We start from the raw sequence: 14,413 nt of genomic DNA, 5'->3' as shown, positions 1-14,413 counted from the left end.
AAAAGAAACCCTGTTATTCCTCTCCCAACTTGCCTTTTAATTTGTGGGCAAGAACAACTGTATATGTGTGTGTGTTTCACAGGGTGCAGGGGGGGGGGTACTTTAAAAAGTTCTTCTTGCCATATTTGGGAGCAGACATGTGAAGTGGTGGGACTGACACATTTCACTGGGTCTGAAGAGTCCTCTGGGGTGGGGGATGTGATGAAGCAGAGGCAAGAGTCCCAGTTTCTCTAGTGTCCCCACACTCCTATGAGGCCTTTTCTTCCTATTCTCCCACTCACCTTTTCCTCCAGTTGAGAATTCCTGTTGTTTCGTCCCCAGTCTCTGCTTTGGAGAATAGAACCCCTACTTCTTTTGGCAGTTGTTCCTCCCTCCACTCCAAACCAGAGTCCAGAGAGAGGCTGCAGTGTACTGTGACTCCTGGACTCCAGGTGGCTCCTGATTCATGACAGGCCGATCAAAGGCCCTCCCTGGCACCCTTTGAAGTGGAAGTTGGAAGGACAGTCTGTCCTCATGATCTGCACATTAAGATATAAAAATTAAGAGCTACTGGCAGTATAGTCGGTTGTACACTGGCAGCATGTGGTGAATGCTGATTTACAGTAGGAGACAATAAAGCTGATCTGCAAAGAGAAGCAGACAGGAGAGGCAAGGAGCCCCAGTGGCAGTGGTGTTCATGTTCCTGACATTTAGCTGTAACCCTGTCCTTTCTGCTGTTTGGCTCTTCAACCCTTCCTTCAATATGTGTAATCTCCAGTGTCCTCCTAGTAATGCACAAGTGTATCAGTTATCTATTGCTGCATAAAAATTCACCCCAGAATTCCGTGGCTGGAAACAACAAACATTTATTACCTCACAGTTTCTATTGGTCAGGAATTGAGGAGTAGCCTAGCTGAGTGGTTCCAGCCATTTGCAGTCAAGGTGTCAGCTGGGGCTACAGTTCTCTGAAGGCTTGGCTGTGACAGACTTGGAAGGATCCACTTCCAAGATGAATGGCTCTTGTCTTGGCAGAAGGCTCAGTTCTCTATGGGCTGCTGGCAGGCCTACTTCATTGGCTGTTGGTACGAGACCTTGGCTCCTCACCACATGGACCTCTCCACAGGCTGCTTGAGTGTCCTCACAACATGGCAGCTACCTTCCCCCAGAGCAAGCAATCCAAGAGAGCAAGGAGGAAGCCACAGTGCCTTTTATGACCTAGTCTCTGAAGCTGCACACTGTCACTTCCACTTTAATCTGTTCTTTAGAAGCAGATCACTATGTCCAGCCCACCCTCAAGAGGAGGACAATTAGGCTCCACACAAGTAATCAACATGTATCTAATTCTGTGGTCTTTCTGTTCTCGCTGACCACTGCCTTCTTCTTGCCTCTGGGACTTAGGTGTTTCCTCACTATACCAACTAAAAGCTGTCCTCTGGGGTGTCTAGGTCTTTCGGAGGTGCCCTGGGGCCTCAGGAGTTCTGTTTTATCCTGTCTTTTCAACTCTGATACAACTTAGTGAATCTATTCCATGTAAAAGGCAGTTCTGCCTTGGCAGGACACCAATCCCTCCCCCACACTGTGGGGTTAGAGAATAATTTTAAACCAAAAAATGAGGGCACCGTATGTGAACAGAGTATTTAAAATTTGTGCTGCTCCAAAGCTCTGGGGCTCAAGGTTGTTTTACCTACATACTTTTATTTCTTAGGGAGGTGAGAGGGATCTTAAGAACTAATAGTGACCAGTGATTTCTCTGGTGGTCAGTTCCATGAAACACAAAGGAGGAGTTTGAGGAAGGAGTGGATGGTCAACCTGCAATCGCTATGGTGACAGGTCATGTGGAGGACTGAGAGAGGCAGTGGATGTGATTTCTCAGAAAGCTGTCCAGTGGAGAGATGGGAGCAGGAGGGCAGGAGCCACACTGTGAGGGGCGGGTGAACCCATCGGGGCTCTCGGTTGTAAGCAACAGATACTGACCAGGCCGATGTGAGCAGAAAAGAATTTAGTGAAAGGATATGGGGATAATCATAGAATTTCTGGGAACACTGACGAAGCAGCTTCTGAAAATGGGCTGGAAGAGGAAAACTGGCCAGAGCCCAGATCATGTTGCAGACACAGTGACTACCAACCGTCATGGACTCCAGAGACAGTGGCCTATAACACTGACACCTCCCAGAACACTGGATATTGCTGCCACAGCTACCAAAATGGATACGCCACTGCCCTGCTTCTCAGCGTCACTTGCTCCCAATGCAAAGTTCAAGGCAGATCCATCTGGCTGAGTCTAGATCATCTGCCTGTGCCTTGTTTGCCAAGGAGCTAGGAAAGCAAGCCTTTTCAGCTTCTGACACTGGAGGTGGGCTCAACCTCCCACCAACATGCAAAGGGTGGGGGATCTTCAAACGTGAAGAAGACCCTGATCCAGGCAGCCCACACTCCTCAGAGTTCACTCCAGGAAGTAAGAAACTTGAGGGTCCAAGATCATTCTTGTAAGAAGTTTGGAGGGAAAGGGAAACAGAGTGGTGAACTAAGGGAAGAGCAAAACCAAAGGGTCTTTTCTTTTCTTTTTGGTAAAATTAAGGGACCTGAGCAGTTTCACAGAGGAGAAGAAACAAAGTTTCTTGACAAGACAAGGAAGCTGGCACCCCATTCTGCCTCTAGCATCAGGACAGAACTGTTCAAAGACAAGACCACTTTGAACAAAAGGACATGCTTCTGAAATAAAGGAACTAAAAGCATTACTCATGACTCTTCAAAAATTTCATATAGTCTTTCTTGGTCTGCTTATTAATTACATTATCCCCATATTAAGAATGTTGCCAGGACTTCCCTGGTGGCGCAGTGGATAAGACTCCTCGCTCCCAATGCAGGGGGCCCGGGTTCAATCCCTGGTTGGGGAACTAGATCCCACATGCATACCACAACTAAGAGTTCGCATGCCACAACTAAGGAGCCCTCAAGCTGCAACTAAGGAGCCCACGTGGTGCAACTAAGGAGCTGGTGAGCCGCAACTAAGGAGCCCCCCTGCTGCAACTAAGACCCAGCACAAATAAATAAATAAATATTAAAAAAAAAAAGAAGAAGAATGTTGCCTAGCACAGAGCAGGATTAAATAAATATTTTTGTAATGAAAAAATTTTTAGTTGTCTGTTGCCTTTAATTAACATCTAAATAGATACCATATTCTTCTATAATTAAAATATGGAAATGTCCATGAACAAAATAGATAAATTTTTTGTCATATGCCTAGGAAAGAATGGTGGCAATAAGATACATCCAAGCTTTCAGCAGCAACATCTACGCAGCCAGGGCGTGGTCAGTGTTTGGGGACAGAGGTAAATATCCGCAATCCGTGCATACCTTTGATTTCTTCTTTTAGTGCCTAAGGAAGCAAAAGAGCATCATCATTGTTTTGTATTTGACACTGATTACAGTAAGTCTCTATGGGAGTATTTTTATATAGCTCTATCTCTGTAGGAAACTTTGCACACACTTTCTTTAAACAATGTTTCCTTTTTTTTTTAGAATCAGTATTTAAGCTGGCTCAAAAATCAAAAGGCATAAAAGGCATGCAGTAAAGTCTCCCTCCCACAACTGTCCCCCAGTTTCCACCTCCAAACCAAATAGAGAACTGTTGGTATTTTCATGTGCATCTTTGCAAGGATTTAAAAATGCATATTCAAACTAATATGAATATATATTCCATCCCAATACCTTTTTAAAACACAAATGATAGTATTTCAAACACATTGTTCTGCACTCTCTTTTTCCCTAACACTGGGGATCTTTCCATATCAGGCATAAAGCACACCCTCATTCTTTTTTGTATCAGCATAGCATTCCATTATATGTATCATAACTTTTTAGCCTGTCCCCTAATGAAGAACTTTCAGGCTGTTTTTTGTGTTTCGCTATTTTGAGCAAAGAATAGCTGTTCTTTAAAACCACACTGGGAGTTCCCTGGTGGTCTAGTGGTTAGGATTCCACGCTTTCACTGCGGAGGCCTGGGTTCAATCCCTGGTTGGGGAACTGAGATTCCACAAGCTGAGCAGCATGGCCAAAATTTTAAAAAATTACTTGAATAAAAGAAAATATAGAGCTTCATGTAAAAAAAAATTTTTTTTTAAATAAAAAGATAAAACCACACTAATCAGCACCAATTCCCCAATTTTACTCTAAATCAGAAAATAAAGTTGTAAATTACGAGATTTGCTTAAGGCTACAAATGATGTCAGGGCCCAAGTGTAAATGGGCAACCACAATCAAATAGATATTTAGCTCCTGAAGTACCAGGAGACAAACTACAGGACCTGAATGAGGCATGGGAGTCTAAGTCCTTTTATACTAGGCCCAAGACACCACAGTGGGGTAGACATTTTTTTCCAGTCTATCCAGCAATCTCCCTTCTCCCTTTCCACTTTAATTGTGTACTGCTGGTGGGACTACCAATTGACCTGTACTGAGGTAGCTATGTGCCCCTGGACCAGCCTGACTGGTCCAGGGGAGGCACATGACTCAAACTGGGTCAATCAGAGTCTTCCCTGGGATTTTTCAGTGTAGAGCCTTCTCTCTTGGTCACCACAGATATACCTTGTCTTATTGCACTTTGCTTTACTGTATTTTGCAGATATTGTGTTTTTTCACAAACTGAAGGTTTGTGGCATCCCTGTATTATCAGATGATGATTAGCATTTTTTAGCAAAGTATTTTAAAATTAAGATATGTAGATTTTTTTTTTTAGACATAATGCTACTGCACACTTGATAGATAAAATATAGTGTAAGCATAACTTTTATATACACTGGGAAACCAAAAAAATTCATGTGCTTGATTTATCATCATGGTCTGGAACCAAGCCTGCAATATCTCTGAGGTATGCCTGCATACTGGAATACTGTCGCTTGGAGGCAACTTGGAGTCCTGTTTCCCACCAAGAAGAGAAAGCCCATCTCCAGTAGGAGAAAATGAGGCCAACATACAGAAACTGGAAGCTCAGAAAAAGAGAATATGAAAGAACAAGCAGATGAACTTAAGACCCTGAATCTAGATAATTTCATTACATGGGCCAATTAATTACCTTTGTTTGCTAATGCTCGTTTTAACTTTGTCTCTGCCACTTACAACAAAGAGAATACTAACACATGTGGTCAAGTTTATTGAGTCAGAAGGATCCTTAGAGATAATCTAGTCCTATCTCCATCTTTGATAAAAAAAGAAATAGAGTTTATCCCTGTCCAAAGTCAGCAAGTGAGCAACAGCAAGTGAGATAGAATCTGAACCCAGGGAATCCTGACATCCTGGCCACCCCTGATGCCAGGAGCTGTGGTTGTGTTGGGAGCCAATGAGCTGCCCCACCACCTCCATATTCACAATAAGCCCCTCAGCTCTGCAGATAAGCAGAAATGCCCCTGGAAAAAAAAGCCTCATGTCACTGCTGCAAGAGGGAAACACAGTGCCCTGAGCCACATGCTCTCTGCTTTCTGCAGGCATGGAATGTTCCCTAGAGGCTGTCCCTGTGTCTCGGCCACAATTCTTAAAGCCTCTGTGGCTAAATGAGGGCCCAGTCACAGCTTCACATGAAAGACCCTGGACAGAGAAACCATCCAGGCTTTGATCCCTAAGCCCTGTGCACTTCCCCTTCCAGGGCCTTCTCCCCACTCTCTTGCAGCCCTCAGAGGGCTCCCCAACACAGGTCACAGGATCTTACAGCTACAGAGGGCCTTAGAGATCACTTGGGTCACTTTAAATAGGTCAGGAAACTGAGGCCCTAGTGGGGAAATGACTTGGCCAAAGTCCCACAGTTTATACGATGTAGAATAGGTAAACATTTTTCAGCACCCGCTATGCCTATGGCATTATGCTGGGTGCTGGGGACACAAATGAAAAAGGCATGGGAAAATGATAAAAAAGGTAAGGAAAGTAACTCAAGCCCACAAGAAATGGATTCAGCACAGACAGTGATGGATGCTGCCAGACCACAAGCCAGCTCAGCACTGCTACGGGTACTGGTAGGAAGAAGCATTTGCTACTGCACTGGCCGTTTGTGGAGGAGGTAGCCCAGGAGCGGGACCGCGGGAGGTGCAACAGGCAGAGAGGCACAGGGCACCGGGCCCAGGAGAGCAGGTGAGGAAAGGCTGGGAACCTGCTGCAATTCACCAGGAAAAGCCTGACTTTGAGTCAGGCCCACGGAGGGGAGACTGAGGCCGATCACACAGAGGATCGGAAATCCCAGATGAGGGTGGGACCGGGCTCCATGGGCAACCAGGGTGCCCACGGGAGGGTTCTGAGTAGGAGAACAAGGGCAGAGGCACCCTTCGGGAAGGATGATGGACAACAGACAGGAAAGAGGGCAGAGAAAGGGAGAGGGCAACTGCTATTTACCAAACGCCTTCCCCATGCCAGCACAAGGCGGGCACGTTTGGCCAGCACCTCACGTGATCTTCACCAGCGAGAACTCTGAAGCTCCAGTCTCACTGTAACGTGCGGAGCTGGGATGGACCAGCTCACCCGACACAGAAGGGAACACGGCGCTTGCTCTCCTCTGTGTGGCTGCTCCCCAGGGTGGGGACAGGATGGATGGGGAAGGAATCCTCATCATCCTGCCATCGCTGGGGCCTGGCCCAAAGCATATGGCAGTGACACCCTCTGCCACTGCCTCCTGCATCACCCACCCCACGACAAGCAGTGCTTGGCCCAGCAAAGCGGCTGCTATGGTAACCCAGGCAGTAGCTGCTCCAGGTTAAAAGTACACCAATGCCAGGAGGTGAATTCTCTGAAATGGAAAGCCTTTCAGGCATTAAACATTTAATTTATCTATAAATCAATAACAAAACCCAGGCCAGCTCTCCTTACTCTCTATAAACTCTCAACAAATACTGATTGAGCTGTTTTATGTACCAGGTCCTTTGTTAGGTGTTGGGGACACAGCAGTGAAGAAAACAGACCTGGGTTGTATAAGTGAATCACTCTGCTGTACACCTAAAACTAATACAACATTGTTAATCAACTATGCTCCCATATAAAATAAAAATTACGAAAAAAAAAAAAAGAAGAAGAAAAGAAAAAGAAAAGACCTGGGCCTGGCCTGCATAGTCTGCTTCCAGGGCAACGACAGACAAGTGAGCAACATTCTCCAGCAAGGATGGGGCCAGGGAAGGTACATGTTCAGTAAGGGCCCAAAGGAAACCTTGAGCCCAAGATGATGTAGGTGATATTCTCCCAAGCGGAGGAAATTGCTGTCCCCTGAACTTGGCGCAGGTTCCTCGCAGCATTTATAGGTAACAATGATGATGATGGTGACAGCGGCTGACATTTATGAAGGACTTACCATGTGTCAGACACTGTTCTCAGTGCTTTTCATGACTTTACCACTAATCCTCAAAAGAGCCCTTTGAGGCAAATCCTATTACTCTCCCTGTTACAGATTAGGAAACTGAGGCACAGGGAGGTTAAGTAACTTGCTCAAAGTCACACAGCAGAAAGTAGCAGAGCCCAGATTTGAAATGTGGGCAGTCCAACTCCAGAACCTGTATCCTTGTAACCATGGCTTCAGGCCAGGGGATGTGCTGTACTTAACAGCACCCCCAGGAGCCCAGTTGCACTAGGCAGCCTGAGTAGTTTTGATAACAAAACCCAAAGTCCTACCAGTTGGGGATGATCTGGGCCAGTTGGGTCTTCCCTGCCTTGTCTTCTACCTTGGCTCCAACCCCTGGGATCACATGGGGCTAGAAGTGCTTCTGGAGGACAGAAGTGGTTGCTGTTTCACCCCAGACTGCCCAGTCAGACCAGCAGCATGCCTTAGGGCTGTACGTGCCCACATCCAAGTGAAGGTGGACTCCACAAGGAACCCAAAGATGGATCCAACAAGCAACCGGACCACAAAGGGCTGGCAGGGCCAAGGGATGGCGGCAGGGACCTAAGTATCCAGGACACAAGGCAGAAAAGCTGGAGTCAGACGGTGGAGGGCATTCATTCCCTGCCGGGCAGGTGGGAAAGCAGCATTTGAGCCTGGCAGAGGAGTGAGGGAGGGGCAGCTCAGGCAGGAGGTCTGATCTGGACAAAGGTCCAGATGCATGGAGAGACCAATGGGCAGGGCCCAGATGGAGGATCTGGGCCAAGAAGGGTGGGGAAAGGCCTGGAAGAGCAGTCTGGAACACCTGGACTCGACTTTCATGACCAGAGCTGTGCTTTACAAAAGTTAAACTAGTTCACAAAGTGCAACTTTCCAGAACGATGTCAAACACACTGGCTGAATGGGGTGAGTTTATAGACATAGGCCCAAGGGTCAAGGCTGGAATAAATTCCAAGTAAAATAAGCATAGAAAATGAATATGTTGGGCCTTAGTCTGGTTTAATCTGATGTTCCAGACCCTTGCTGTTGTTACTAGGTCTGGGGCAGCTGGAGCAATTTTCAATCAGGCCATCCCTGTTTACCCAATTTAGGACTACTTTAGTAGTCCTAAAAGAGGCTTAAAAAAATGTTCAAATCTACAAAAACATACATATTTTCATACTCCTGTGTTTACAAATACTATTCAATATGCAACAATAACAGTACACAGTAAACATTGGTAGCACTATACAGGGAAATGCAAAATAACTATTGGGCGGCTTGTTTTCAATTTTGAATAAAATTCATATTTGCCTACAATCCGATCCCAGATAGTTTCAGTTTATGTTTTTCTCGGATCCTGAGTCCTGTTCACATGATTGTGGTATTGCATTATTCTTTCCTAGGACTGGTGGTACAATACCATCCCCACTTGCAGGCCCTTTCAGATGCGGAGACCAGTGGCAAAGCCTCTACTGACCTGATTTACCATCTGGTGCTGCTGGACAGTTCTCTTCTCCTTAAATTCTTCCGATTCGATTTGAATTTCATACATTGCCCCACAGCCTCCTGAAATAAATGTGATTTGAAAGTGTTTCAATTATTAAGTTACAGCAGCCACAGTTCCTTATGTCCTTGAAGTAAGTACCACACAATCCAAAGAAGGTCTGAACGTTATCATTCAGCAGAAAGTTGCTAAGATTGTTAGAAGATCATGGCTTACAATCTGACCACGTCCTCCTCCTGGCAGGCTGCCTCAATCCAAAACATGCTCTTCCTTTGGTAAGGCACTTGCACTGCCCAGAATTTTGCTTCTGGGGTAGGAAAGATAAGGCACAAAACATGCAAAGCCTAGGAAATGTAGGTTTTCCAACTATTTCTTTTTATTAAACCAGCAAATGCCATGGAAGAAGGTGGGAGGGACTGAATTTCAGGGCTCCATCTCCCAAAGAACTAGCAATTGGTATTTTTAAAAATGCAAAAACACACTAAAATCTGATTCAAAAACCATGTGCAATACTATCCAAAATAAAAGGAACAAGGAAGCATGAGAGACAGGGACACAGCATTACAATAAACAGTGAAAACATGCTGGTCACGGAGCTGGGCTCTCCAGCACCCCTGCTCTACAAGCAGCATTAAGGGTTTCCCCCTGGGCTGCAGCAGGGAGGAGGTGGCTATCCGGGGACGCGCTCAAGGCAGAGCTTGTGTGGACCCATCCACCCCCAGCCCGAGCTTTGTCTCCACATGGCTGGAGAGCTAGTGTTGATGACTGATGATAATAAAACCTGCTGCTCTAGCATGAAACAATGCGGCAAGAAAGAACTCAGTAGGCTTTGTTAAGCTTTTCTCATGTGTTCTAGGAGCCTAAGCTTTGGTTAAACCAAGGTTCCTAGCCTTGATCCCCTTTCTGCACTCTACCCAGGGCTGGGCAGAGTGAGACTGGAGGTCAAGTTCCAGCTCTCCCCTAACTGGGCCTGAGGCAGGTACAGGACTGGTGACATCAAGACCTCAGCAATGGGACTTCCCTGGTGGCACAGTGGTTAAGAATCTGCCTGCCAATGCAGGGGACACAGGTTCGAGCCCTGGTCCGGGAAGGTCCCACATGCCGCAGAGCAACTAAGCCCGTGCTCCACAACTACTGAGCCTGCGCTCTAGAGCCCACGAGCCACAACTACTGAAGCCCACACACCTAGAGTCCGTGCTCTGCAACAGGAGAAGCCACTGCAATGTGAAGCCCGCCCACCGCAACGAAGAGTAGCCTGCGCTCGCCGCAACTAGAGAAAGCCTGCGCACAGCAATGAAGACCCAACGCGGCCAAAAATAAATAAATTAAAAAAAAAAAAAAAAAAAAAAAGACCTCAGCATTGCCCTGGGACCCCTGCAGAGGGCTCACCCAACCTACCATTCCAACAGATCTTTAGATTGGTTAATTTCCTATAGTGTCCAGAATAAAACTACTTTCTAAACTTTCTCCCTATCCTTGTAAATGTTACGTTCCCAGAGAAGCCAGTGAGCCCTCGAGCAATGCAGAGTGACAAAGACTGTGTCTGGGTGTGGGAGATGCCACCCCTGGCCAGCTCTTCCACATGTGTGTCTAGATAAAGGCCTTATCTTCCCCGTCTGGTGTGGGCAGAAGCTGATATCCCAGCCTGCTCCTGACTCACAGTCAGCCTGAACTTCGAGGTGCCAGCGGCCATCTGAGAAAGGCAGGGCCTGGCTGGGGCTGGTCATTGGGCTCAGGACAGAGTCTGCCCTGGGTCCTGGCTCTGCCGCCTATTCCCTGTGAAGGGCTAGGCAGGTTCTTAGGCCTCTCTGGGCTCGTCTTCCTGGAGTCTGTTCCAGCTCTGGCATTCTAGGGTGTCAGAAGAATGTGGGGAAATTAAAGTCTGGCTCATCTCAAAGTCAAATTAAAGGCTGTGGACCTGAGCCCCAGGGTGACTGAGAGGGATCTAATCTGAGCTGGGCCAAGCTGGCAACCACAAGTCCTTGCAGTTCCCCACCAATGTTTCTGCATCCCCACCTCCACCCTTCCAGCGGGAGAGGCCAAGGTCTATGTGTCCAAAAGCCACATGTATTGAGAAGCCACTGATGGCGAGTTCCATCCAAGCCCCCTGCCCTCTACCCCTCCAGTGGGTAAAATCTTACCAAACTCTGTGGGAAAGATGAGAAAAACTTTACCTGAAATGTCAGTGACTTTGATACCTGTAGCTCGAGGAAACTTTTCTTTGAGAATTTGGGTCACTTTGAGCTCCCCCTCAGTCTGCGAGGCAAACATACGCTGGGCACAGTGGAGAAGAGGAAGCTGCCACAGAACAGAGGAGAGTCACTGTGCAGGCCCCCCCTGCCCTCCCCTGCAAGGCTGGGCCCCGGGCTAAGTCAGGGGGACTGCATGGTGTCCAATGTCCATTTAAGCTCTCCAGGATGCAGAATAAACTTTTTTTGAGGGGGGAGTGGAGTTGTAAATAACTCACTTTGACTCTAGAGATAACAAGGCCCCCAACTTAATTCAACAAATGTTTAACTCCTCATGCTAGTGAGACACTATCATGATGATGGTTTAATAAGTGAGGCGCCTGAAGCACTAAGTAATATGCCAAGGTTGGATCCCTTAATAAGATGCAGAGTCAGGAGAGGCCAGGCAGCCTGGCTCAGGCGTGCCCTGCTTAGGCCAGCACGCCAATGACCATGTACTGATGGGGCCAAATGCCACCCACCCGTTAGGCCTGATTAACACTCTACATTCTCTCCAGTGGGGTGTAACCCTGTGACCTACTGCTCAATAAGCCAGCTACCCTTTGCAATTCTTACTGGGAGAAGAAACAGAATTCTATTAAAGGACCTGAAGTCAGAACATTTTTAGATTATTTACCATTGGCAGTAACACTCCCCCCTCCCCCAGTGGCTACCCTAAGGACCCAGTGCTTCTGATGGGAATGTGTCTCAACCCTTATGGATGAAACAGCACAAAACCATGTCGGCAGCTCCTTGGCTGTGTTGACCACATGCTAAAAGGGGAGACTGAAAATAGAGCATGGCAGGACTTCAATGTCAGGCTAAAGATTTTGGACTTTGTTAGACAGGCTTCCTGGTGCCAAAGTAACAGTGCCTTTTGAAGCAAGTCAGGAAAGATTCCCAGATAACAGTATCATTACAAAGGGAGTAGTACCAAGCATCCCTAACTGGAGGAGGAAGGCGGGTGGAGCGCTGTTCATCAAGTGCTGGTGCTGACGGTAACATCCCTTCACCTCCTCAGTCCTGCCCATCCTCAGGCCTTTTCTGACGGCCCAGAGCAGGGTCCTGGGTTATAGAACCTCAGAGCTCCTTCCTTAAAATGCCCTGTGCACTGACTCTTTCACCAACTGGTCTTAGAGGCCAAGACTGAGTCTGTCTTGTTACTGCAGTCTTCCAGAGCTGACCCAGGGCAGACCCTCAGGAGGACTTGGGTTATGGATGAATGAGTGAATGAATGAATGAGCAGGGGAAGAACCACACGATTCAGGGCATATGTACTGGGCACCTGCAAAGAAGTCCTGATTCTAGCAGGCAACTGAAATGCAGGTCAGGAGAAAGATCTGGAGGGAGGCTGTGTGAGTGATGTACAGAGGGACAGAATCTTAAGTTGTGGGCCTGGGTAAGACTGGGGGGCGGGGGGGAATGGGACCTCCTCTGAAGACAGTGCCCTGGGGGGCAAAGGCAGAGGGTAGCCAGGTGGCAGGCAGAAGCGGCAATCACTAAGGAGTGAGGGTGGTTAGCACTGCTGACTCCTTGGGAGAAGCCTTTTCCTCATCTCAGCTGATCTGCAGGCAGCGAGCGCCTTTAAACCAGTAATCTACTGACAAAATCCCCGGAAAGCCGACTGTCCACTCTGAAAGTCACCAGCAGAAGTGCCCTTCATGCTTGGGGGAGGCAGGTCCAAGAGAAGGAGGAATGTGAGAGGAAAGCGAAAGAAGTGGATGAAGTGAGGAAAGAATGAATCAGAAAGGGGGGAGAGAAAATTAGCAGGGCGCGTGGTGAGTGCCCTCTGCTGGCTTCCTACCCCGGGAGTATGGGATTTGGGGAGGGTCAAGGTCACAGAAGCCAGGCGGACTTTCCGGAGCTCTGACCCAGCCAACAGTCCCCGGCACGCACGCCGCGACTCCGGGTTATGAGTCCCATGTCTTCGGCTCAGTAAATCAACATTGCTTTTTCCGTGCCCGCTGTATTATGACTGTTTATGTATCTATTCCCCTCGGCCTCAACCCCCACCCCGTTCGGGAGCTTCCCCAGCACGCGCCGGGCCTGACACTTCTCCCAGTGCCCGTAGTCGGGCCCACTAAATGAACGAACCAACGAGTGAGTGAAGGAGAGAAATGAAGGGCAGGCCCTGGGCCCGGCGCGCCGCCCTCTGTGGACCAGTTCCCCAGCCGCGGCCGCGGCCGGCTCCGTGGTCCCAGCGCAGCTCCCGCCCAGGGGAGAGCAGCCCGGTCCCCGCCCGCGCTCACCCGGCGGGTCCCGCGGAGCAGAGGCGCTGCCGCGGCCGGGCTCCACGCCGCCATGCCCGGCCGACGCGGCCCACCGTCTGAGGTCGCTTTGTCGCCCAAAAGACGCGGAGCCTGGGACCAGAGCCGCCGCCGCCACGGGCTAGGTCGCCCCCTGCCGTCCGGAGGCCGCGAGCCGCCCCCGCACGCCCGGGGCCGCGCCGCCCCGCCCACGCCACCCCCCACGCCCAGGGCCCCGCCCCCTGCCCTGGCTCTCGCCCGGCTTCTCCTGCCTCCCAAGCCTCGCCCCCAGCGGGTCCTTCCTCCTCTGCCTAGAAGCCGGTGCTAGGTGCTCGGTCCTGCAGGACTTTCCCTCGTCCCAAGGACCCTGGTGCCCTAGGTGGAACGCCTCCATTCCAACTCCCCACCCGAAAACTTGCTGCTAAACTGAGGAGCTTGGGTTTCTCCCTCCAGGAGGGAACCAGGAGAGGATTTTAAGCAGGGGAGTCGTTTTCAGATTCGCGTTTTAGAAAGATCACTCGCTCCTGCAAGGAGCGGGGACAGAAGGAGGCTGAAATTGGAGACGAGGACAGAAGTCCCAAGGCTATTGCAATGGTCCAAGTGAGACTTGAGGCCCGAACTACAGCAGCAGCAGCAGCAGCAGGGATGGGAGGAGTGGACTGAGACACCTGGGAGGTGGATGGACTGCAGTGACCGGATTGGCGGATGAAGGGATGAAGGCGGCAGGGAGGACTCTCAGGGTTCTGGCTTGGACAATGAAATGAGTAGAGGAGAACTAGGTTTCGGGTGAAGGCAGTCGACTAACTCAGTTTTGGATCTGTCTGAGTCTAAGGTGCCTGCAGGACACGGCCCAGCAGAGATGCTGCTGGAGACACAGACCTTGGATTCTTCACAATGCAGTGGAAACTGACACCATCAGGGACCGGTATTGATAGGGACTGAGTAAAGGGACAAAGTGGGTGATTAAATAGTTAATCCCACTGAGGAATCATAAGTAAAGAAAAAACTATAGAAGACCCCTGTAAGTTAACGATCACCCAAGAAAGTAGGTTTGCTTAATCACAAAACCAAGCAGGCTTGCCTAGCAACAAAACCATGCAACAGAAGCATGAGACATGCCCCAAAA

At 48.9% G+C, this 14,413-nt stretch overlaps 1 protein-coding gene across 2 annotated transcripts; it reads right to left on the bottom strand.

The window, feature by feature from the left end:
* Positions 1-3,112: 3,112 nt before the first annotated feature.
* On the bottom strand, positions 3,113-13,398 carry BOLA3 (bolA family member 3). 2 transcript variants are annotated; one of them, XM_059942797.1, is made up of 4 exons: positions 13,291-13,398; positions 10,988-11,111; positions 8,787-8,875; positions 3,113-3,358 (listed from the first exon to the last, which is right to left on the bottom strand). In XM_059942797.1, exons 1-4 carry the CDS (start codon positions 13,342-13,344, stop codon positions 3,293-3,295), a joined length of 333 nt encoding a protein of 110 aa, XP_059798780.1. In that variant the 5' UTR covers positions 13,345-13,398; the 3' UTR covers positions 3,113-3,292. The 2 variants fall into 2 exon arrangements, with proteins under 2 accessions (XP_059798780.1, XP_059798781.1); XM_059942798.1 differs by having other exon boundaries at positions 11,012-11,111.
* Positions 13,399-14,413: the final 1,015 nt, after the last annotated feature.

The sequence above is a fragment of the Balaenoptera ricei genome, chromosome 13 (assembly GCF_028023285.1).
Source record: "Balaenoptera ricei isolate mBalRic1 chromosome 13, mBalRic1.hap2, whole genome shotgun sequence".
Lineage (NCBI taxonomy): Eukaryota > Metazoa > Chordata > Mammalia > Artiodactyla > Balaenopteridae > Balaenoptera > Balaenoptera ricei.
This window is presented reverse-complemented; position numbering and strand designations above follow the sequence as displayed.